Source organism: Mustela lutreola, chromosome 5 (assembly GCF_030435805.1).
Source record: "Mustela lutreola isolate mMusLut2 chromosome 5, mMusLut2.pri, whole genome shotgun sequence".
Taxonomy (NCBI): Eukaryota; Metazoa; Chordata; class Mammalia; order Carnivora; family Mustelidae; genus Mustela; species Mustela lutreola.
The window spans coordinates 85,251,731-85,277,556 of record NC_081294.1 but is presented as its reverse complement, the minus strand read 5'-3'; the positions used below and the strand labels follow the sequence as shown (position 1 = coordinate 85,277,556).

General features: G+C 39.0%; 1 protein-coding gene across 1 annotated transcript; it reads right to left on the bottom strand.

Annotated features, from left to right (window-relative positions):
- Nucleotides 1-249: 249 nt before the first annotated feature.
- On the bottom strand, nucleotides 250-17,163 carry MARCOL (MARCO like). Its single transcript, XM_059173358.1, has 5 exons — nucleotides 17,115-17,163; nucleotides 12,648-13,315; nucleotides 10,055-10,176; nucleotides 1,076-1,113; nucleotides 250-290 (listed from the first exon to the last, which is right to left on the bottom strand). The coding sequence occupies exons 1-5, from the start codon at nucleotides 17,161-17,163 to the stop codon at nucleotides 250-252; spliced, it is 918 nt and encodes a 305-aa protein (XP_059029341.1).
- Between the last annotated feature and the right edge of the window lie 8,663 nt (nucleotides 17,164-25,826).

The following is a 25,826-nucleotide window of genomic DNA, read 5'->3' as shown; positions in this document are numbered from 1 at the left end:
TGAAGAATAAAAATAGACTGTTGTGTGCTTACCCCCTTCCCCTGCAGAAAGTACATGGGTTGCTATAAGTTCTTCCATTGCTTGCACAGACTGGATCCCATTCTCTGGTGCAGAACTTATTCTCAGGAGGAAATCGTGTACAGTCCACCGTCTCAACAGAGAGACAACAAAATTCGTCAGGGAATGAAACTCTAGAATTTTCTTGAATCTCCTTCTGAAATGCTACGTGTCAAACTGGAGAAACATAGTCTATATGTAGTTGTAAAAGGTAATATCTATAACACTAACACCTAGAAAATGAACACATATATCCCTTAAAAAATAAGACATAAAAATGTCTTTACAAACCTGCTATTACTTTGTAAAAGGTCACAGAACTAGCTGTGTTTTTCTAATTTGATACCACCATCCTCACTTCCCGTCACATCTTTCTACTTCCAAACTTGAGAAGAAATTATAAAGCTGAAGTTTTTCTGTTTATCATTCCCTTAGCTTTCCTGATAATTTCACAATGTATATGTGTGTGTGTGTGAGTATAAGCATATAGATATAAATGCAATTTGTTTGGTGTTGACAGTGTTGGTAATCTTCATAAATAATATGTATGCATGCTTATATTATCTGCTTCTGAAATTTCCCTGTGACTCTGTTTATTCAGATACTCAAATAGGTACTTTAATTTATACCTCTCTGTGTATATATGGAAATGATCGTATTCCATCCATCCTTGAAGTGTGTATTTCTGTTGGTTCACTTTTCCTTTTGTTTTGCTAAAATGAACACTATAAACACCATTTGACCTCTCTCAGATGCTTGTATGACATATTTGTGCCCTTTAACTACATTTTTGTGTAATGGGATATGTACATTTTTATGTTGTCTAGATAATGACAAATGGTTTTTTAAGGCTGCTATGTTTCTATTCCTTGACGTTAGTGTAAGAATACCACTGCTTTGTTGTAATTTTTGAAAGATTTCTCCGTTGTACATTTGTTTGGTAAATTCCACTGTTAAAATTTACAATAAAATAAGCCAAGTATTTTATTTTTTCCAACTTCCATCATTATTGACTTACCGGAGGATCGGTTGTAGTCGGAGGTCCGAAAGCTGTCTCTGCAACCAACAGATTGATGTAATCATTAAAAGTGAAGATGAGGAAGAGGAGGAGGAGAAGAAGAAGGAGAGAAAGGAAGAAAGAAGGAGGAGGAGGAGGAAGAGGGGGAGGGATGAGGGAGGAGATGAGAGACGAAGAAAAGGAGTAGGATAGGGAGGAGTAGGAAAAATGGTCTTTTTGGTAAATAGAACCCATCTCTTAATAAACCTATGGGAATTGTTCCTCAACACTTGGCAAGTAATGAGGTGGGGCTTTGTGTCATTAACAAAACCAAACACTCACTGAATACTATCAAATTTGGAAATCTTTTGAAATCCCAATTATTCTCACTCTGTGAAATATAATTTGATGTATAATTTTTAATCATCCCTAATGCCCTTCTTTGAAGATAGGCTCTTTTTTTCTCCTTCTTTTTGTAGGTGAGACATCTAAAACTGAGAAGACCATGCTTTTGAGCACGTTGCTTACATATGAAGAAATCAATGAGAATCAGTTCCCTAATCTAAATGGGAACGTCTATCCAATACGATGCAGATGACTTATTCTGCAGTTCATGGTCCCCCTTCAGCTCTAAGAAAGATAACTTTTGTCAGAGGAGTCAATGTGTCTCTCCTTCGAGGCCTGTTTTTGGGACCTCACTGGGTGATCAAGCAGCCAGAATATTAACCAACAGCAGACCCAGAAGAGATCATTCCTCCCCATGGTTTGTATTTAACAACAATGGATCTGACCTCCAAAAAGGGGGAGGAAAAAAAAGGGGCGGGGGATTTAAGTAATGTTCTTTAGTCACAGATGGACAAACAACGAAGTTCTGCTGCCCATTCTAACCCACTGCTCTGTCTCCACTTGTCCAAAAAAGGAAACGAGAAAAAGCAATCCACTGATGCAATTTTAAAAAGACATTTGTAGGGCACCTGAGTGGCTCAGTCAGTTAAGCAACTGACTCTTGATTTCAGCTCAGGTCAGATCTTAGGGTCCTGGGATTGAGCCCTGTGTCAGACTCCCCATTCAGCTGGGAGTCTGCTTAAGATACCCCCCACCCCCCGCCCCGGGCTCCTCTCCCCCAGCTCAGGCATGCTCTTTTGTTCTCTCTCCATTAAAACAAATAAATAAATCTTAAAGATCCCATACTATGCCTCTTATCACTTTACCAGTTTAGAAGCTGCAAAGGAGCTCCTCCCTCCTGGTTTGCTGCAGTGGCTTCCTGCATGTTCTAAGATATATTTTGCCTTGGACAGGAAATATCTCACCTTGAACTGGAAAACTTACTCACCAGAATAAAGAGGAAACACCAAGGCAATGATGAAAATAGTTTTGATCCACGACGAAAGGAGAGACATTTTATCAAGTCTGTGGAAAGAAATTTTGGTGTGTTTAGAACACATGGCACATGTACAAATTTTCTGTTTCCACATGAGGGTTTTTGACTGGCAAAGTCCCAAATCCTAGAGTGCTTAACAGATAACTAATTAAGGTAGACCACGTATTCTCATTTTTCTTCCCTCAGCTCTCAGATTCAATAGGACATATATATGAACAAAAGGGCTCCTAGAGATGTGAGAGTAATCCCAAGATAAGTCCTCTCAGCACATTCAAGAAGGAGCTGCTCATTCTCCCAGGCTTGGCACAGCTCACAAGGAGCCTGGCTGCACAGAAGGAAATAGGCCTTTTGGAGGCCCCGTTTTGCCACAGAACACAGAAATGGTTATTTCTGGAAGGAGTGACCTTGAGCAGTCCTCACAGTGATGCTCTGTGCCAGGGCCACCTTTGTGACAGTCCTCCTCACTGACCTGAGACAGAGATGGCAGTGGAGAGAGTGAGGCCTTCAGCTTTAGGGACTGACTCCGTCTGTTTTGCTCATCTGTCTCTCTTGGTCACTCCCACCCAGCAGAGGTGCCTCCTTTATTGGCCTATCAGTGGGGAGCCTGACGGCACAAAACAGATGATCGGCAGCAGACAAGAAGCTGAGGTATCGTGTGCTATGTGTGGAAAAGACGTCCCAGTTTTTCTGTCAGGGGGAGGCTGGGGACAATTTGATCCGATGAGTACAGAAGAATGAGATGGAAGAGCGTAATCAGGGTAACTATAGATCCCAAGATAGGGAAAATGTATGTAAGCTTTCCAAGCTACTGAGTTGGAAAGGACAAGAGAATCAAAACCAGCCAAGAAGAGCAGTTCGCTGAAGTGTAATTAGATACAGGCCTAGACCCTGGGCTTCACAACGCAGGAGCAGAGACTCAATCGGAGATTTGTTTTAGATTGAAACTCTCCTTACAGTTTCAATGTCAACTTTTTGTTTTGAGATAATTATAGGTTCAATGTAGTTCTAAGAAATGACACAGAGCTGTCCGGCATCCCTGAGCCAGTTTCTCCCACTGGGAGCATCTTGTAAAACTGGAGGGCAGGGGCGCCTGGGTGCCTCAGTGGGTTAAAGCCTCTGCCTTCAGCTTGGATTGTGATCCCAGGGTCCTGGGATCGAGCCTCACATCCGGCTTTCTGCTCAGCAGGGAGCCTGCTTCCTCCTCTCTCTCTGCCTGCTTCTCTGCCTACTTGTGATCTCTGTCTGTCAAATAAATAAATAAATAAATATCTTAAAAACAAAAACAAAAACAAAAAAACTAGAGGGCAAATTCCCAGTCAGGAATTGCTATGAGCGGAGACCTCTGGTTCGTGTCTGCTCTCATTACCAAGATTGTGCATCATTGGTTTGTACACAAAGACTGGGTAGTGGTATGTTGGAAAAACTCCCAGGTGGGTATCAGCGTAGCCAACTTTGGAACCTAGCCTAAAAGATAGTAGGCATGAGAGAGACCAACTCATAGTGTTAATCCTTCCTTGATACGTATGTGCATCCAATCATCACGCTGTATGGCTGTAATTTACAGAATGTTATATGTCAATTCCATCTCAATAAACCTGGAAAAAACTAAAGAAGACTCACAGAAACGAGACTGAGACCACATGGGGCAATGTCTTAAGTTAAATAAGCGGGTGACATTAGAGACTTTGAAGGAGGGTACGGTATCATCAGTCTATGTCTCCCTAATTAACTAACCTCCTTTACAGTCTGATATCTGGAGTTTCAGCAATTGAAAGACTTGACTTCGAGTCTCATCTACCACTGAGTGACATATTGACACAATCTTTCGATATTCTAATGTAACTTCTTTATTTTAAATGTGGGCATAACAATTCCTGTGTCTTAGATGTCAGGGATAAAATAGAAATGCGGTTTGCATTCACAGTTGAGTGGTGGGCTTACCTTTGCCGCCCTAATGTAACTTGCCTTTGACCAGCAGTGGGAACAGCTAGGACTCAGGTGGGAAACTCGGAGGGTAGAACCATTCAACTCCAATTTTATGGAAGAATACAAAATCTGTTGTGTGCAGAAAGCGCTTCATTATTCTAGTTCAGTGAATATTATTCCTAGAGGAACTCTTGGAATTATTGACAGACACCATCAGAGGCTTCTGTAGCAGATCAGTTCTTCTGATGCAGGACGTTTGAGGAAGAAGAAAACTGAAGTCTCGAGTTGAAATTACTGAGAAGCCCTCCATAGTTCCCACCCTAGACTTCTCTTGTTTGTTCTCACCAGTAGAGTCTACGAGCAGGAGAGGCAGCCTATGAATCCCAGCTGGCCACATGCATTTTTATTCTCTGTTTTTTAAATTATTCAGCATGAATGTTTACATGTGTGAGATGAAAGTTTCATGAAGAAAAAAATGAAGATATTATTCAACTTGCCTCAGAGGAAAGATAAGAAGACTGCATCTTTCAAATAATAGAGATATTAAGAGAGAAGGAAGGAAAAAAATGGAAAGTGCCACTTCTAAAAAATGAGAAGTACCTCAGTGCCGCTGCCCCATAAATTGTGGGCAAAGAAATCCGCCATTTTGGACAATAACAGTAAGCTACCTGAATTTTGCCTGAACATGTAAAACACCAGCTGGACTGATACATGAACTTCTCCTGGGTCATTGAATAATGCGTGTGTATGGTTTTTTAAACTTCATACTGTTGAAGAGAATAGGAGAAGTCCACATTTACCAGTATTTCATGAAAGACTGAGTTCTTCCAGTTTACCACCTGTTTCAGAAGAAACCAAAGGGATTTGATGCCATATGCCATGCTTTTGAAAGATGTCTCAGAGGATACCTGGGAGGCTCACTTGGTTAAGTGTCTGGCTCTTGATTTTGGCTCAGGTCATGATATCAAGGTTGTGAGATCAAGCCCCACATTAGGCTCTGCTCTGAACTTGGAGCTTGCTTGCGATCCTCTCCCTTTCTTCCTCTGTCCCTCCTTGCACTCACTTGCTCTTTTTTTCTCTCTCTCTCTCCTAAAGTGGTGGTGGTTGGGGGGAGGGAAGATGTCTCAGGCAATAACCAAAGAGCAGAATTTGCTGATATAACACCCAGTGCTCATCACAAGTGCCCTCCTTAACCCCATCATCCATTTAACCCATCCCTCACCCACTTCCCTTCCAGCAACCCTCAGTTGTTCACTCTAGTTAAGAGTCTCTTTTATGGTTTGCCTCCCTCTCTCTTTTTTCCCCTATGTTCATGTGCTTGTTTCTTAAATTTCACATATGAATGAAATCAGACGGTATTTGTCTTTTTTCTGACTGACTGATTTTGCTTAGCTCAATACACTGTAGATCCATCCACGTTGTTGCAAATGGCAAGATTTCATTCTTTTTGATGGCTGAGTAATATTCCATTGTATACACACACACCAACTTCTTTCTCCATTCATCTGTTGATGGACATTTGGGCTCTTTCCATAATTTTTCTATTGTTGATAAGGAAAGCCATCTTATACACGAAAGCCACCAAAACCCAACACAGATTGTCCCTTCAAGAAGTAAAGGCAGGGGTGCCTGGGTGGCTCAGTGGGTTAAAGCCTCTGCCTTTGGCTCAGGTCATGATTCCGGGGTCCTTGGATCGAGCCCAGCATAGGGCTCTCTGCTCAGCAGGGAGCCTGCTTCCTCCTCTCTCTCTCTGCCTGCCTCTCTGCCAACTTGTGATCTCTGTCAAATAAATAAATAAAATCTTAAAAAAAAAAAAAAAGAAGTAAGGGCAAAAGACAGCTGTGACCATCTTGTTCGCTCTTGCCACCTCAGCTAGCTTCACTATGCTGAGAAATCTCCTTAAAGATCTTTGTATAAGAAACTCGATGTAAGAGAAATGTTAATGATAAGGCACTGGAGTTCCTTTTGTCCTGCCCAGATTTTGAGAACTTGCCTTCTACAGATGGCATCAAAGCTATTCAAGCAGCATAGAGTAGGGGAATGTTTTTGATCCAATAGGCACACATGAATGGGGAGGGGTGAAAATGATGTGTAGTTAGTTATAGCTATGTACAATCTGTTCAAGCAAGGGGGTTTTACAGGCTCCAAGAAACTAGGATAAGAAATTAAGACTTGGAATCTGTAATCGCTAAATACGACCAGAACCTCAGTATTTTAAATAAGTGCTAGATATGAGAATCACTGAGGAGCTTTATAATGACATCTGGGTTCATTCCCTGAGATGATGATTCGATTGTTCTACATTAGACCCTGGGCATTGGTATTTTGAGGGGGGTGGTTAGAAGTAACCAAGATAAATGTGCAGCTCCAGTGGGGGTGGGTAACAGAATAAGGGATGTAGAACTACCTCTGGGACTTCATTCCAACCACTTCCCACCGTTCCAAACCAGAGCTTTTGTATTTAATAAAAACATTTTATAAATTGCTCTGCCATGACTTTTATTTACTTAATATCTGTGGAGCTTATTTTAATGTCATTTTATATAAATTAGTTTATTCTTTTGAAAAACACTATATGATGCTTCTAGTATTATGTAAGTATTAATTTAAGCATATTTATTAATGGGGATTTATTTATTTCACTCCTGCTCAGAATGATCTAATTTTTTCCATGGCCTCTAGAAGGAAATAAAAGTCATTTAAATATAATGAAAATTGGAGAAGTGTCTGTTCATCTCTTCTGCCCATTTTTTGATATGTTTGCCTGTTTCATGTGTGTTGAGTTTGAGGAGTTCATTATAGATCCTGGATATCAACCTTTTGTCTGTACTGTCATTTGCAAATATCTTCTCCCATTCCGTGGGTTGCCTCTTTGTTTTCTTGACTGTTTCCTTTGCTGTGCAGAAGGTTTTGATTTTGATGAAGTCCCAAAAGTTTATTTTCTCTTTTGTTTCCTTTGCCTTTGGAGACGTATCTTGAAAGAAGTTGCTGTGGCTGATATCGAAGAGATTACTGCCCATGTTCTCCTCTAGGATTCTGATGGATTCCTGTCTCACATTGAGGCCTTTTATCCATTTTGAGTTTATCTTTGTGTACGGTGTAAGAGAATGGTCGAGGTTCATTCTTCTACTTATAGCTGTCCAGTTTTCCCAGCACCACTTATTGAAGAGACTGTCTTTTTTCCACTGTATATTTTTTCCTGTTTTGTCGAAGATTAATTGACCATAGAGTTGAGGGTCCATATCTGGTCTCTCTACTCTGTTCCACTGGTCTATGTGTCTGTTTTTATGCCAGTACCATGCTGTCTTGGTGATCACAGCTTTGTAATAAAGCTTGAAAATTGGTCATACAACTGGCTCTGGCCTGAATTGTTTGGTGCTTCTGTAATTACTGTCAGATCCCAGAAAAGATGTACCATATCACAGAACCCATGCCCCTTATGGGTCAAGGGCTTTTTTCATATTATTTACTTGCCTGAAAATTTTTGTTCCCTTTCTTCTGTATATGGTAAAGAAGGATTTTTTCCTACTCTCCTTCCCTTCCCTCCTCCTTCGTCTTTCTGATGGTATCTTCCTATGTCCTTTTACTAGGAAGTAAACTTTTATGGAGCTGGTTCATTCATTTCTCATCAGCTGTGGCAAGACTGTAGGCCTTGTACAAGAGGTTGCCTCTTTACCCTACCCAGCCTGGACTGTCATTTGCTCCCAGATAGCTCTTATCAAACAGCCCTGAGAAATAGAAAGCTTCAGGTGGTTGGAAGTGGTACAGTTGATACTGTACAAGGTAATCTTCAGGTGGCAGTCTAGGGACTGGGACTCTTCAGGACAACAGTGATAGGGATAATGTAGAACAATGGATCACACTGAAGTCTCTTCCAGTCTTTGGGATTTTTTATAGCTATCCTCAAGAGACTTAATCAGGGAGTAGTGATGTCATAGGGAAGATGGTACCATTTCTAAATAAGTCAGGGGGATATAATCTAGGCAGTTAAATATATTTACCTAACCATGGACAATTTCTTTCTTTCTTTCTTTTTTTCTTTCTTTCCTTCTTTCTTTCTTTCTTTCTTTCTTTCTTTCTTTCTTTCCTTCAGATTTTATTTATTTATTTCACAGACAGAGATCACAAGTAGGCAGAGAGGTAGGTAGAGAGAGGGAGAGGAGAGAGAGCAGAGAGCCCTATGAGGGGCTTGATCCCAGAACCCTGAGATCATGACCTGAGCCGAAGGCAGAGGCTTTAACCCACTGAGCCACCCAGGTACCCCAGCCCTGGACAATTTCTTATCTAAGGGGACTCTTTAGCTAAAATTTCTATCTCTATCCCTTGAAAATCAATGCCTTTAATTTTTTGAAGTGTTCATAAACACAACTTAAAGTAAAACTAATTCTTATTTTTAAAAAACTTTTCACCTATTTTTCTCACCCTAGTCCCCCATGTTAGGCAAAAAATCAATTATGTTCTATATCCGCAAGTTTGGGGAAAGTCTAGAAAGCAAATAATCCCAGAAATCAGTAGCAACTCTGGAACTGACTTTATTAGTAGTGGAACAAATTTGAAAATAAGGTAAGATCCATCATATCAGTTAGACTCTTGCTGACCTCAGTGGAATGCCTGAGGAAATCCATTTCTTAAAAGAAACGAAAGTAAGATTTTGAGGTTCCAGGTAATTTGGTTGCTGTCAATGCTTAGCATTTCCCTTCATGATTCAGATTCAGTTTTCCATTACTCATCCTGCAATCAAGTTAATGAAAGAAATTAAGGATCAAGAAGTTGTGGCACCAACAGAGAGAGCAAATGAGATTATTTAAAAATCATATGGGAAAGAGCAGGTCTAAGCTTTGGCTCACCTGTTTCACACTGAGTGCTCTGAGAAAATGTGACTATGTGCCAGTCCTTCCTTGACCCTGGGCCATGTGTCTTATGTATAAAATGAGAAAACAAGGGACTCGTGTTTCTTCCTGCTCTAACTTTTACAGCTCTAGGGCATACTTACCTTTAACATTTATTTATTTCTGCAGGAATGATTTATTGAGTCTTTAATACATCAACTATCAAAAACAAGAGAGGTATAATTTTTACCTCATTACTATCTTTATGGCTGAACCTTCATTGATTTTGAAAGCTGAGTCATGTAACACTTGCTTAGCCATGTGTTCTCATTTTAAGCAGCCTTATAATCATTATGTTTTGTGTGGATGGACAAGCGTGCAACCCTTAAACGTTTGCCTAGCTCACCAAATCCATTCTCTAATACTGTTATTTAAATTAAAAATACGTTTTAATAGTCAAGATTAAGTAATCCATGGGATTCACAGTCCTGTTTATCCTCTGATACATTGTGTCTTCAACTACAAGAAAAGCTCCATGGAAGCAGGAAGTAATTCTGTGTGTTTTGCTCACCACCTTCCCTTCCACACAAGCAATGCCTGGTATATAGTGGAAGTTTAATAAATATTTGGTAAATGAATGACTCAATAATCAATTTATTCCTACTTCAAAAGCTGAATTAGCACATTCTCTCAGAAAATGCCTGAATTTACTGTTTCAGGGTTCAGTATCTTTCATGTTTCCTTGGACAAAACACCCAAGGCACTATTCAGAGAAAACTACAAAGACACAGAGAAAAATGTTCTTTTACCCCCTTTCGATCACAATAATACTTCCTGATACAAAGACACAAAGAGTCATCTTACCTTTTGGCTTCATTGAATACACAGCGGTTCCCATAGGTTTTTCCATCAGAACCACAGACTGGCTTGTAGACAGATGGACATTTTGTATTTCCAGCTGGGTTCTTGCTGCTGGTTTTTCCAGTCTGCAGTAATGTCAAAGACCAATAGGCAAATAAAGGGAACTCGATTTAATTCTGATATTGTAGTTAAACCAGGAGTTCTTGCTAATTAATTATTGATTAAGCATTGCTCTAAAGCAATCATTTTGTTAATCCTTTTATTTTAATTTAAATTACACAACAAAACTGAAAAAAGAGTAGATTTTGCTCTGTTGCATAATCACAGGCATACAGTATATTTAAGTGACAAGCCCCAGACCAGATATAGATTAAATACTCAAGTTGGGGAGCAGACCCTAAATTAATGCAGCTCCAGAGCCCCTCCTCTTATTACACATCAGACTGCCCCACTTTAATTCCTTGTAGGCAAGTCTTCCCTTGCCTGAGAAAACAATAATTATGGAAAAGTCATACTGGCAAATAACATATGTGGTTGTATATATTTTTTAGAGATTTATTTATTTATTTGAGAGAGAGAGTGTGCACAAGAGTGTGGGGAGGGGCAGAGGGAGAGAATCTTTTTTTTTTTTTTTTAAGATTTTATTTATTTATTTGACAGACAGAGATCACAAGTAGGCAGAGAGGCAGGCAGAGAGAGAGAGAGAGAGGGGGAAGCAGGCTTCCTGCGGAGCAGGGAGCCCGATGCGGGGCCCGATCCCAGGACTCTGAGATCATGACCTGAGCTGAAGGCAGCAGCCCAAACCACTGAGCCACCCAGGCGCCCCGAGGGGGAGAATCTTGAGCAGACTTCCCCACGAGCAGGGCTCCATCTCACAGACCCTGAGATTATGGACTGAACTGAAATAGAGTCAGACACTTAACTGACAGACACAAAGGCATTCCACATGTGGTCTTCATTAACTGAAACTTTCTTTTGTCAAATCACATGAAAGAAAATGAGGCAGGAGGTAGGATTGTGCAGAGTTAAGTACTACCTGAGGCACTAACTTAGGAGGGAATCACAGAATGACAGACACCTATGAATAGAAAGGAGCTCTGACAGCAGATGAGAACAGAGACACTAAATGAAATTGTGAGGATCTTCAGCAGGAGGTTTCGTCTTCTTAGGACCAAGGAAGGTGAACCTCTAGCTTAGTTTTTTCTGACTCAACCCCCATTTTTGTTTCAATCCATCTCTTTCCTTCACACATGCTCTGAAATGGACAGGGTTAGCACACCTATTTCCAAAAAGAATGTGACATTGGGAAAGCTTAAGTGACACTGTAAACACTCAGAAACATGCTGGTGGTGACAGTAAGTTCTGGTTGGTGGGAGCGTCCCTGGAAGATCACTACTTCATGCCAGCCTAGACATAAGGATGAGAGGGACAGGCAATTTGCATTAGAAAGGGTGCCGAGTGAGGAATGACAAATCTGAGGTAAAAAAATGAAATTCCCATTAAGATCAGGGCGTGCTCTACCAAACTGTTTTGGATGGAGTAAGTGGAGTGCCCAGGATCATTGCTGAATGGAAATAGGAGGCTGGCACTTGGGAGAGAGAGAAACTGGCAAGTAAACCCGAAGCACAGCAGGACTCAGAGGCAACACAGGAGTCATGGATGTACAGCTGTTTGCAATGATGTCTCGAAAACATCATCATTCACTCGTCTGACAAGCAGTCCAAGAGAACATATTGTATGCCTGTCTTGTTCTAGAATTTAGGGACATAGATTTAAAAAGAAATCGTACTTTCTTTAGAGGGGTTCACATTCCAACTGAACATACAATCAATTACAAAGCAATATGGTACATTCTATGAGAAAGAATATCATCGATATTTGGAATACAACTGTAGAACATCAAAGGGTTCTGTAAAATGTGGATGATGTGTGACCAAGAGTGACATGAAATGTCCAATCATAACTAATCATGACATGGGTTCCAATCATTAAAAAATCCTAAATGCCATGCTCAGGAGTTTGGGTCTTATCTTCTAGGCAGTATGGTGCCACGGAAGAATTTCCTACTGGGCAGTGATAGGACAGATGAGATTTATGATTTAGAAATGAACCTTGAGTGGCTTGTAGATTATGGATGGGACGGAGAAAGGCATGAAACGTTAAATCTGGAGGGGATAGGGACTCAGTTCACGGAGGCCTGACTTTGTCCCGTATAGGTAGAAAGCCTGGTGTGGAAGTAGAAGGGAATGAGAAATGGAATGGAGAAGGATGACTCATCAATGATCATCGATGTATATGAAAATGGCCATCTCCAGATCCCTCCTCATTTTGTTGAATCACAATCACCACAAAGTATCTGTCATTAGTACAGTATATTTTGTTAACTATTTCAAGTCTTGGAAAATAGAATGGCTGAGGTAAGTTTTTGTTTGTTTGTTTGTTTGTTTTGCTAGGCAGGGAGCCTGATGTGGGACTCCATCCTGGGATTCCAGGATCATGACCTGAGCTGAAGGCAGTCGCTTAACCAACTGAGCAACCCAGGCGCCCTGGCTGAGGTAAGTTAGGAGAGGGAAAAAACAAAGAGATGAACACTAACCTGAATCTCCATTATATTGGCATTCAAAGGGTTGCCTACATTTTTTCTTTCTTCTTGATTGTAAAAAGACCTTGATTTCCCTTGTTGGTTAGACGATCCTGGTCTTCTTTGTGGGTCAGATGAAATTGAACCCCCTTGCTGGCTAGATGAGCCTGCACCCCCTTGCTGGCTAGACGACCCTGTACCCCTCTGCTGGCTGGATGACCCTGGATACCCTTGCTGGCCGGATGACCCTGGACACCCTTGCTGGCTGGATGACCCTGGATACCCTTGCTGGCCGGATGACCCTGGATGCCCTTGCTGGTTGGATGACCCTGGATGCCCGTGCTGGCTAGAAGATCCTGTTTTTCCTTGTTCATTAGAAGCTTCAGCATTCTCTTTTGAATTAGAGCCTCCTGAATTCCCTTGCAGACTCCCAGGCTGATGGAGAATTCCTGGCCTTTCTTGCTTATTAAAATTCCCTGGTTTCCCTGGCTGGTTAGAATACCCTGTTTGTCCTTGCAGGCTAAATGTTGCTTGTTTTCCTTGTGTGTTGCTACCTCCTTGCTGATTAGATTCCTGTTGTTCTCCTCGATGGTTATCTTCATTTTTTCTTTCAAGAATAAATGCAGGTTCTGGACCCTCCTGTGGCTTAAAAACATTTGTTTTCAAAATTTGGGTTGAAGACGCTGGAATGATACCATAAGCACAAAAGTAAAATAATGTTATTTAACTTCAACAATTCAAAATCAACAGCATTATCCCCAGAGGTAGTATGTATTTCATGCCTCTTTGATTGTTTTTAACCAAACCTCAAGACAGAAGCTTTGCATAACTTCTCATAACCTTAATGTTTTGATTCTTCCATTTTTTCCTTAACTCTATCACGTGGTTTCTAAAACTCATGGGTCCAAACCAGTCTGTCCCATTTCTAAATCAGTCTGAATTACTTGAGCTGAATTATCCACATTTCATACTACAAATTCCTTTTAATGATTTCCTAATTAATCAAGAGACTCTGCGTTATAACCATTATAAACTTTCTCTCCATCACAGAACCCTTTCCTGTATTCCCAACTTCATGCTACAGAAGATGCTATCATCAATTTTCCAGACATAAGTCCTGCCAGGCAGGCATGAGCCCTCTTTACATATTCTTTTCTCCATCTCCATATATGCTTTCTGTAGCTGTTTTATTTGCCGCTTACCCCTGTTCCAAGGGTGGTGATTTCCTTCTTCAGAACATCAGCTTTATGTCCACCATTTCCCACAAGGGCCGTAGCATCAGTCAATCAGCCCTATTCCCTGGTGATTATTTGTTTCTTTCTTTTGTGCTCAAACTACTGGAGGAGGTGGTAGATATTACGTGACTATTTCTTTTTTATTTTTTGTGACTATTTCTTAATACCTAAGTATCTTAGCTCTTCTACTTCATCTCTCAAATTGATTTTGGAAGTTTATCCATCACTATATACATATATATATATATATAACTTATACATATATATACATACACACATATACACATCATATGTATTTGTAAGATAAAAACATATATATGTATATTTGATAAATAGATATATGTTTGGAATAGAACTTGAATAAATTATATGTTATAAAATATATGTTATATATTATATGTCATATATTATATTATATAATATGTATATTAAATATATATACTATATTTATATATTTATAAGATTTATTCAAATTCTATTCCAAAATAAGCAGGGATTAGACAACAACCCATAAGCAATCCATAAATGTGTGGAATGGCTTTCTAGTTGTTGAGTGCAATGGAATTCTGTTGGGTCTTATGTTTCTTGTTCTTGGTTTAGTACAAGAGTGTTTCTTTTTGGCTTCCTCACCTTTTCTGCTTAATGACTCTCTGTTCCCCCATCCTTTCTCAACTGGGGTTTCCTCAAAAGCTGTCTTCAGGCTTGCATTTTCTTCACAGGCTTCCTTGGTAATTTTTTCAATTTATATTTCCATAAGCGTACACATTTGTACCTTCAGGTAAACTTGACTAAAATCAAATGCTTTGTTGATTATCATCCATTGAGCATGCAATGGTATACCATATTATTGGTAGTTAAGGTCTTACCCAGGTCTGACCCAGGTCAGGAGCTTGGCACTCAGGAACCTGGCTTACTAACTGGTGGTATAGTGTGAGCTGGAGCATGTGGGTATGATATAGCCGTTCTTTCAATCTACCAAAAAGTATATTTCAAGAGTCCATTACTATGGTGGAACTATAGTAAGATCTAGACACACAGCCATGAATAAGACATTGTTGTTGTTGTTTTTAAAGATTTTAGTTATTTATTTGACAGAGAGAGATCACAAGTAGACATAGAGACAGGTAGAGAGATGGGAGGAAGCAGGCTTCCTGCCGAGCAGAGAGCCCGATGTGGGGCTCGATCCCAGAACCCTGAGATCATGACCTGAGCTGAAGGCAGAGGCTCAACCCACTGAGCCACCAGGCGCCCAAACAAGACATTGTTATTCTGCCCCAAAGAAGCTGGGAAGTCTAACAGTGGGTACAAACAAACAGACAGACATTTACAGTAGTATGATCAAGGTGAGAAGTAAATTAGACAATAGACCCAGAATTAAGATTGGTGATCGTAGGGCATCATCTCTCCTTTCTGGAGGAGGTGACACATGAGAAGGATAGGCAATGACATAACATAATAATAACAAAAAAGAAGGATAGGCTATAGCCAGAAAAACGGATAAGAAAATAATTATTTTCTGCATTAAGATGAGTATAGGCATGAGTTGTAAGAATCAAACAGTGTTCCTTAACAGGCACTAACATTGAGAAGAAATCAATTAGAATAAAGAAGTGGATGAAATAATAAAAACTAGATCAGCTGACCAATTTTCTTTGTAACTTATGTTTGGTTTTTTTAAAGGTCATACAAGCAAATACGTTTAATTTCCAAGATAGAAAAAGGTAAATAGTTAAAAATAACTTTCCCTTCCTTTCCTGTCCCAAAGCACCTTGGACAAAATTACATTTACTAGGTGTTCTTTGGTATTATTCCAGAGATGTTTTACATATTTACAAACATATTGGGGATATATATTTCCACATACTTACTAGCACATTGTTCTACTCCTTATTGTCTCCCTTGGCAGTACAGTGAGGTTTCTCTATATCAGTACATATAGAGCACTTTTATTATTTTCCCTAAGGGCTGAATATTATTTCATTTGTTCAATTTACCATAATTTATTTAAACGGTCTTCTGGCAATGAGTAGCTATGGTATTTCTCTCTTTTCCTAGTACTCACAATGATCTAATGAAAATCCAATTAAAATATCCTTGCTCACATGGCTAAATTTGTAAAGTAAAAACCGAGGGTGGATTTTTGAGTAAAAAAATGAATTCAAATATCAGAATGTGGCTTAGTCATGGTTTTTTTTTTTAAGTTAAACTTTCACAAAATAATTATCCTCACTTATTGTTTCGTATTTATCTCTTCTGATTTTACAAACGAAATACACTCTAGGCATTGCTTTATATTGTAACAGTCATATTCCTGACCCCTCTCTTTTCTTCACCCTCCAAATCCACAGAACCACCACATCTGGTATTCGTGTACTTTCTTCCATCAACAAATGCCTTCTCAGTACCTATAAAATGTCACCGGGCAAGGCACTGAAGTTCAAAAGAGATATGGTACCTGCTGTTAAGGAACATGTATGTTCTAGAAGTGATTTTATCGATGTGGATTTTTCCTCTAAAACGTATATAATCCTAATAAATGCATGTATAATATACCTCTTTTCTCTGGCACATATATTATAAAAATATAGAATGTCTGTGTCACTTATTATCTCGAGAAATTTACAACCCTAGCTGGAAATTGCATCTTTGAAAACAGACCGTGTAACTGGATTGAGGTAAGGAATGGAGCTCAATGACAGGCACCAGAGAGCTCAAATGATGGTAGCTAATATCAGTGCAAATGTGATCCTTATGACAGCATCTAGGAATGGATATTTACTTTCATTTTATAAATGAGAAAACAGAGATTAAAACATTATGTGAGTTGCCCCAAATGACATAAATAAGAAATTGAAAAGCCAGGGTCAGAACCCATTTCTCTTTGACGACATAGCCCTAGATCATCATACATAGCTGTATTTTTTAGGGAATGTGAGCTTGAGAGTATTCACAAACTCTCATAACCCCTTTAGATTTCATTATCTTTCTAGTGTAATGTATCACTTTTCCCATTCCCCTGCCTCTGCTTCTCTTCAGCTGCACAAAACCATTATTCTCTGTTGTCTTACCTTGTCCTTACTTTTATGCCTTTGGTCTATATTTATGCTGTCGGGAATGACCCTCTTCCTTTTCTCTGTCTGATGGATATTTGTCACTTTAACATTTTCTGATAAAGTATTGCTAAGTCCCTCAACGTTTCTAATTCTTTGAGAGTTGAAGGAAAGTCTTCGAATGTAACTTTTCTTACCTGAGAACATGGTCACGAACACGAAGGGGAGGAAAATGAAAGCCTTCATGTTAGAGTCCGCTGTTTCTGAAGTCTTTGTTGGATGGAGGTAAGGGTAACTCTTCAGTAGATGCTTTCTGAATAAACCATCCTGATCACCATCATGTTATATATCTGAAAAATCCTCCACCCTAGTTGCTAAACACTGTCACTTTGTATAAAAAAATTATAGAGTAACTCTCACAAACTGGAAGGTGTTGCTTCTTGAGTGGATTGCCATTTTTAAAATTAGCTTTACACCCCAACTCCCATAAATATCCAAAACGTAATATGCTTTTATAGAAACCCATCTCACAGAAAGGAATAAAAATGGTGAAATCCATCTGGGAGAGTGGTAAATTCAGTGCTCAATTTTTTTTTTTTTATTGTTAAGAGATGACTGATCTTCAGTTAGTACTGTGACTGACCTTGTAAGTTTGTATGTCCACATCAGACATTCCCATGACATTTTCCAACAGATAAATTATGTACCAATTATTTACCTCAAATTATAATTTAAAAAGCCAGTAAAATGCATCAGGTATGAGTCATTAAGAAGTGATGAACCTTTCCAGTGGGAATGATGATGTATAATGTATTTTTATGAGGAAACAAAAAACAAGAGATCTTCTGTTTGAGAATAACATTACACCATTGACCTTGCCTTAAGCTATTATGCCAAACAGAAGCTCATGCGAAAATTGCCTTGAGATTTTTAGTTAGTCATAAAGTCAATATTATGAAACAGTGAAATACTATGTTTGTTCAAGGTTGGCTGCCCTATATAAGAGAAATTTGAATTAACTGAGGCCTGGATAAAGCAGAATGACCTTGATAAAATGGGATCTAAAAAACACATAGCAGAAGGTTGGTTAATTGTAGCAGAAAATGTAAGCTTGAGTAAAGACAGACTTAGGAGTGATGTTGCCATTGGATTCATCATGTGAAGGGCATTAGCATGGAGGAGGAAGGTACTATGTGATCTGTGTAGTTCCGGATGGCAGAACTCATCCCAATATAAGGAAGTGCAGGATAAATATTTTTGAATTCTAAAGAAAATTTCAGCTTTGGGAAGGGAGGTGAGATAGGTGAGTCTTACAATTCCTTCTCATTCTAAAAAGTCTTCAGATTTTAGTGGTTCTGGATTGCTTTTGATTTTCATTTCAGCTTCTCTACAAGGGCAATTTTGAAAATGATGAGTGGTTTCTTTTAACCAAGCCAGCAATGTTAGGGCGTCAAAAAGGACAGGTTTTAATTTTTTCTATAGTAAAAGGCAAGTTTGTTTCCCTCTCCACAATTATTCTCTGTACTGAGATTCAGTTGAATGTCAGAACAGGCTCAGTGAATCAGAAGGCCTGATTATATGGAAATATATAGATATAGATATAGATATAGATATAGATATAGATATAGATATAGATATATAGATGTATAGATATAGATATATAGATAGATATCTCCATATAATATACCCCATATCATTAATATACATATTTGAAGACCAGATAAAGTTAACCAAAATTTCATTATGGCAAATTCCAAACACAGACAAGTTGAAGGAATTATGCTGTGAAAACCCATATAACACTACCAGGACTCTTCAATTAATATTTTGGTACACTTTCTCTATGATGTTTTGATCAAAATGGGTAAATCTGATATAAGTTTTTTTCATATACAGATACTCATTAGAGACCTCAATTCAGTGAATTCCCAAAAAGCTGCATTTGCATTTTTACCTAAACAATTGCTTTGTACAGACTTAGTGCCATCGGCTGGTCTACCAATGCTTTTCTCCTAGCTCCGGTGTTACCGCACTTCAGAATAGCATATGTAAAAAACAAATATCATGTGCGGATACTGCAGCAAGAAGATGAAGTCTCATGAAACCTCTGCTCCAAGGTCTTGGAGACCCTCACACTAATTAATAGAAGCTATTGCTGGTTGCGCTGAGTAAGGCAGTGCTTTTTCTATGTCACTGTTCTCCAAGCCATGCCAAAGGGTGTTTTGGATAATTGCTTTTAATCCTCTAACTTTCTTAAATGGAATATTTAATTTCTTCTTTAATGATGGGAATCCTTCCACCTTTAGAATTGTCTACCATTGTCATCTTCCTATACAGTTGGGAGTCATGTCAAAATTTTGTCTTGGAGTAGGCTCACGACATGAGGGCATGACCATTTACCAGTGAAGGCGAAGGGGTGTCCCACATATCTTGGAGTGGGATTCTACGTCAAGGCTACTTTTGTAGTGTTCTTCGTGTTTGGGTGGAAATAACAAGAACATTAGGGTCAGATGACCTAAGGTGTCTGTCACTCCTCATTTTAGTTGTGTAATCTTTTGCAAGTTAATCTCTCTGTCTCTTTGTCTCTCCATCTGTCTCTTTTCCTATCTCCCTTTCCTCTTATTTCAAAACTCATGATACTAATACCCTATTGAAGGAGTCCAATTTTGCAAAGTATTTTGTTGTGGTTTGGAAGGAGAAAGTTCATTCCTGAAGTTTAGTGATCTCGGTTTCTGATTGTGAGCTGTCTTCTAACATCCCATGTCCAGTTACCCGATTCAGACCTAAGAAGCCATCTGTCATGCAGCTAAAGGGAAGGAAGCTTTGAGATCCTTACTAGCTCTCTTCTGAGGAATACTTTAGCCACTGTGTTTCCTTTCAATTCTTCCTTCAGGGGAATAGCACATGGCAGGTTTTGTTCTTTGAACCTCACATGTGTGAAGATTGAGCACAGTACAAGATGGAAGGCAGCAGCTACATAGCATTCACTAGAATATTCAGACATAGATGCAAATAGGTTGAACTGAATTCAGCAGAAAAGCAGAATATTTGGTCGGGTTTTTGAAGTATAATTCATATTGCATAGAAGACATAACATTTCTTAAATTCAGAGTCAGAGGGAGGCTTGCCATCTGGTTACCAAGTCTCATTAAATAGTTCACAATATTTAGAAAGAGCCAAAAGCTCAGGCACTAGGTAATCACTAAAGGCACTAGATAATCACTGAAGGCCCTTTACCGTTTCTCGGTTGACTTATTAATTGGTCATTTCACCCAATCTTCGCCCACATAGAGGCATTAGTTTCAGAACACAGAGTCCTGCAGGGTAGCAGATGCTTGAGATAGAATCTTGGGCAACTTCTCTTGGGTGTCAATTTTTGCACTCAGCACATAGTGCTCATCAGTTTGATACAAACTGAAATTCAGATATATTTAATTTTATCATTATTTATTGAGATGATGCATATATCTGATACCCACACTAAAATGTACCATTGATGTCACCTACTGTTACTATACCTGTGGGAGTATTTGGGATTAGAACCATGACTCTTTCATGTGTTTGTTAATTTCACATTATATACAGTTATATACAGATATAACTGGCCACATTTATGTGTACATATATTATGAGTATATGTGGCCATTTATTGTCTGTGGCCCAATCACATAGAGACGGCCTGTGACATCTTACACCATAACATACTTAAGGCTGCTTTCTAGACCTTTTGTGAAAAGACTCAGAAACCTTGAAATTGTGAGCCCAGGCTATGTGCACCCCCATAACTTCCCACAGGAGAGAAAATAGATTGGCCAAAGACATAAATTCATTTGTTCACATACCATCTCTGTCACACCAGTATACTGATTCAAATATTTTCAAAATATTTGACTTCCAACTTGTATGCCCTGTATTAAGAATAATAATAGATATTTAGTAAACACCCAGGACCAGACTCTGTGCCAAGAACTTTATATGAATTATCTCATTCAGTTCTCAAAACAACCTGTTTTATAGGTATTGTCTTCATTATTCCGATGAAAGAAACAGAGATTGTTATGGAATTTTGTGACAGAGCCCATCTTCTAAATTATCTCTCTTAATTGCTATAAAATATCTTCTGCCTGGGTTAAAACTCAAACAATATGACCGACCTTTTCATCTAGATCGGGTGTCCCCTGCCTTCCTCTCAAATAATAACAAAATCTAAAAAAAAAAATCCCCTCAAAATTATTCTCTATTGATAGAATGGGCTGCTTCTTTATTGTGAATTTTCCAAAACCAAGAGTACTCGATGAGGTGCTTGAAACTGTTGTGACTTAAAGTGAGATGCAGAGCTCATATGCCATCAGGAACTAGGAGCTAATGAGAACGAGTCGCGGGGCCCCGTGGGAATAATTCATCCAAAGAAGTCAGAAGTTAATCTTTGTTGTTACTAAGGAGCACGGGCACCATGTCAGCAGGTCCTTTCCCTTTTCCAGAGTTTCTAGAAATCCAGTTTTTTTATGTGAACTTCTTTAGTATTCAAATATTGGTATCTACGAAAAGAAGTGACTGTGTGTGGGCTAGGAAAATCCTGAAGCCTTGTTTTCCATTTGTTGGAGACCTTTTACGCTAGCAACAGTGTGCTGAAAAGTATGTGATACTGGCATTCTCTCAGTGCTGATCTTAGTTTTTCTGCATACTCAGTTTGAGACTTTGGAAACAACCTTCTCTAATATATCATTTTTCACAATGTTTCTGGATTTTTTCTTCTGCTTCCCCCCCTTCTCCTTCCTTCCTTCCAAAATACCAGCAGCATCTTTATTTGAATGCCAATGTTTGTCAACCATTAAATTGACTGATTTTTTATTATACAATTCAATACAAGAGGCAATCTTCAGTTTGTATGCAACGTGACTCTGAAAAAAAGACTCGTTGGAAAATCCTTCCTGCTTTTAGTTAAAAAACACTTCTTTCGCAAGAAACTCATGTTTTAAAACTATCTTTATACATGAATTGCCCCATTAATATGCCTGGTACAGGTTTAGTGTGAGAGGTTTGTTTGTTTGTTTGTTTTAAATTTAAATACTAGTTAGTTAACATAAATGGTAAAATTGATTTCAGGTGTAGAATTTAGTGATCCATCACCTACGTATTCCATTCTTTTCAACCCAGCAAATTTCTTGTATGTCATTGATCAGCTAAAAATGCCATCCCTGCAATGAGGTTTTCTATTAATGTACTGCAGTAATTTCCTATAATTCTTAGGCTATGAATTTCTTTAGCTTGGCTCCCAAGGCTCTTTATGAACTGATGCCTTTCATCATTGATCACACCAACCTTCAATTTCCATTTCTGAGTTTTGATTTTTGAATTGTGTGTTATTATTTTTTAAATTATTATTATTTTTTATTTTTATTTTTCAGATTGTTTTGTTTTGTTTGTTTGTTTGTTTTTCTCTTTGCTTGGAATACTCTTCATCCAAATTTGCATGGGACTAAATCCTTTTTAAGCTGTCAAGATTCAGTTCAGAGTTACCAATTTCAAATAATTCCTCTCTCTAAACTGTACCCGCCCTTCTCCCTCTCAGGTCTCAATTTGATTTCCTTTACCAATTTATTGATAACTGAAAAATTACTGTTATCCCTTTTTTTTTCTTTTTAGAGAGAGGAAGAGAACATGCAAGTGGGGGAGGTGGAGGGAGGGGTCGGGGGAGGGGCAGAGGGAGAGGAGAGAGAGAGAATCCTAACTAAGTTGGCTCCATGCCCAGGGCAGAGCCTGCCTCAGGACTCAATCTCATCAACTGGAGATCACGACCTGAGCTGAAATCAAGAGTCAGATGCTCAATTGACTGAGCCACTCAGGCACTCCCTGAAAATATATTTTTAAAATATTTTTTGTGGGGCACCTGGGTGGCTCAGTGGGTTAAGCCGCTGCCTTCGGCTCAGGTCATGATCTCAGGGTCCTGGGATCGAGTCCCATATCGGGCTCTCTGCTCACTGGGGAGCCTGCTTCCTCCTCTCTCTCTCTGCCTGCCTCTCTGCCTACTTGTGATCTCTCTCTGTCAAATAAATAAATAAAATCTTAAAAAATTTTTTTTTTTGTGCACCCACTTAAATCTTAAAGCATGACACTTTAAAATAGAGAACTTCACCCCATTCTTGGGATGGTAGCTGGTATCTCATAAGTATTGAAAAATTATTTGGGTAATTAACAAAAGGAGTAATTCATTCACTGCGATTTTTTAAAAAAACAGAAGCATATCAAACTACATTTTAGTTAGTTGGGATACATTTGTCTCTCCAAGTAGTCTATAAACAGTCTGAAGATGCCAAGCTTGTCTGTCCATCTTTAGATCTCTAAGCACCTACAACATGTCAATAAATGTATACTTTCAAGGTTTTTCACATTCTACCACTCATAGAAGCTGACGCTATTTTAGATAACACTGGAGTAAACTGATAAAGCTGGTAAAACTGATACAACCCAAGACAACTGTCCTTGGGCTTCAGCTTTTCCTGAACCTATTCAGCTGCTTCGATGACCGAAGGGACCCACAGTCTGTCCAATGTGGTACTTATTTCTTGTCTCCTCATACAAGCTGAGAAGCTCTAAAAGCCACTCAGTGTGCCTCTTAGGGCAAAATACTTCCCCAACTATACGATATACTACAGAACGCTAATTTGGGTCAGATAATATATATTTTCTTGGTCCAAGCTTTGTTACCTTGAGCTCATCTGCATAAGTCTGAAGAGCCGAGATTCAAAGTGCTGGTGAGTGAATTCTGGGTTTGAGAAGTGTAGTAACAATCTATGCCCGGTGTTTGTTTTCAAGTGGTAGCATTTCAGACTCAGGTGGTCTAACTAAATCAAACAGGTGGCTCCACTGTGACCCAAAAAGAACACCAAAGAACACCAATGGTGAAAGTCTGCCAAGTAACTTTACTCAAACTGTTGTCCTTCATGCATGATAACAGGTGGGAAATACCCCACAAAAGGTAGTGAGTAACAGGGACCAAATCTTCTGATGCCAAGGACAAATGGAACACTATTCTTAGCTTGCAGGGTCAGAGGAATCAGCATTTCCCGTTGTGTTTGAAACCAAGTTTTCCATTTTTTTTTTTTTCCCTGAAAGAAAAGCGATGGGGCTCACCTCCCCTTCCAATTTTTCCCAACTCCCTTCTCCTTTCTATGGACTCTGAAAAGCAATCTGAGGGGTTTGAAGTGGCGGGGGGTGGGAGGTTGGGGTACCAGGTGGTGGGTATTGGAGAGGGCACGGATTGCATGGAGCACTGGGTATGGTGCAAAAATAATGAATACTGTTATGCTGAAAATAAATAAAAAAATTTAATCACTCAAAAAAATAAAAGTAGATAAAACTAAAAAAAAAAAAAGCGATGGGGCTCAGAATGAAATGTAGTGGAAATGGGAAAGGATACTTAACACTTTCTAGGTCTCCTTGGGGATAATTAGTTTGTCTAATTCTAATTAAGAGCTGTCTGTACAATACTTAGAACAGGAAAGTCTTAACCAGTACCTTCCCAGGCCCATTCCCCACTGGCCCAAACTAAGCGTGCATTTCTAGAAGCCACTTCTATGTGCTTACGTAGCTGCCTTGCAGAATTCACAGCCATTGAGGTTAAGTTTGCCCATCAGAACCACACACTGGTTTTTGGATCTTGAGACAGGGTTTTCTCCCTGTAGCTGGTTTCTCATAGTCGCTGCAAAAAGCCTGGAATTTAAATGAAAGGCTTTTTTTACTTCATGAATAATGCCATTGACATCATTAGTTCACTCATGGAACGAAAAGATAGGCTAAATTTATGCTTAGAAATTCTTTGAAAAAGCATATATTTTATTATTCCAATGAAGATATATGTAGAAAATAAAAAGTAGTAAAAGTTACATGCTGTCCAAGCACCCAGAGATGTCCTTTGCAAGCATTTGTTGTTCTTTTTTTTTTTTTTTTTAAGATTTTATTCATTTATATGACAGGCAGAGATCACAAGCAGGCAGAGAGGCTGGCAGAGAGAGAGGTGGAACAAGGTTCCCTGCTGAGCAGAGAGCCCGACTTGGAGCTTGATTCCAGGACCCTGGGACCATGACCTGAGCTGAAGGCAGAGGCTTCAGGCACCACCCAGGTGCCCCAAGCATTTGTTGTTCTTGCCATTTCTTCTGTGTGCATTGCATTTCCAGTTTTATATTAAAAATAGAATCACAGAAGTGCCTGGGTGGCTCAGTGGGTTAAGCCTCTGCCTTCGGCTCAGGTCATGATCTCAGGGTCCTGGGATCCGGACCTGCATCGGGCTCTCTGCTCAGCAGGGAGCCTGCTTCCCCCTCTCTCTCTCTGCCTGCCTCTCTGCCTACTTGTGATCTCTGTCTGTCAAATAAATAAATAAAATCTTAAAAAAAATAGAATCACACTGTAAATATGCCCCATTCATTCTTTATCACTTTACCTTTTCTGTACCATTATGCACATCCTGGAAAACACAATTTTTGTGGTGTAATACTCCATTCTAAAGACGTGAAATGATTTATTTTACTAATTCCCCATTGTTGTATATATATATTTTAAATAATCAAATTCTCCTTTTATTTTCCTTCTTATTTATCATGATTTTGTTTTAAAAGATTTCTCTTATTGCTATTTAGCTTCCCTTTTAATTACCTTTTGCATGATTCCATAAGGAAAGCAATTTAATTTCTTTACTGGGTACTCAATAAACATTGATTGAGTTGCCAACCTTGTGCCAGTGAGTTGAATTTCCAAGGTTGTCTAAATTTCTAGTGAAAATTTTACAATCAAATTTTTCCTCAAGAAAGTAACTGTTGCTTAAAAAGAGTTGAGATTAGGAGATAAGACAAGTACATGTGATTTTAGGTTACATCCCGTACTAGAACGATGGTATTTTGGGGACAACTGGT

What these genes read in the sequence shown, in the direction of transcription:
- MARCOL (XM_059173358.1), bottom strand. Translation starts at nt 17,163, where the DNA reads ATGAAGGCTTTCATTTTCCTCCCCTTCGTGTTCGTGACCATGTTCTCA. An exon ending in GTTCGTGACCATGTTCTCAG is followed by an intron (nt 13,316 to 17,114) that starts GTAAGAAAAGTT and finishes GTATCATTCCAG; the next exon opens with CGTCTTCAACCCAAATTTTG. An exon ending in GTATTCAATGAAGCCAAAAG is followed by an intron (nt 1,114 to 10,054) that starts GTAAGATGACTC and finishes TGTTGGTTGCAG; the next exon opens with AGACAGCTTTCGGACCTCCG.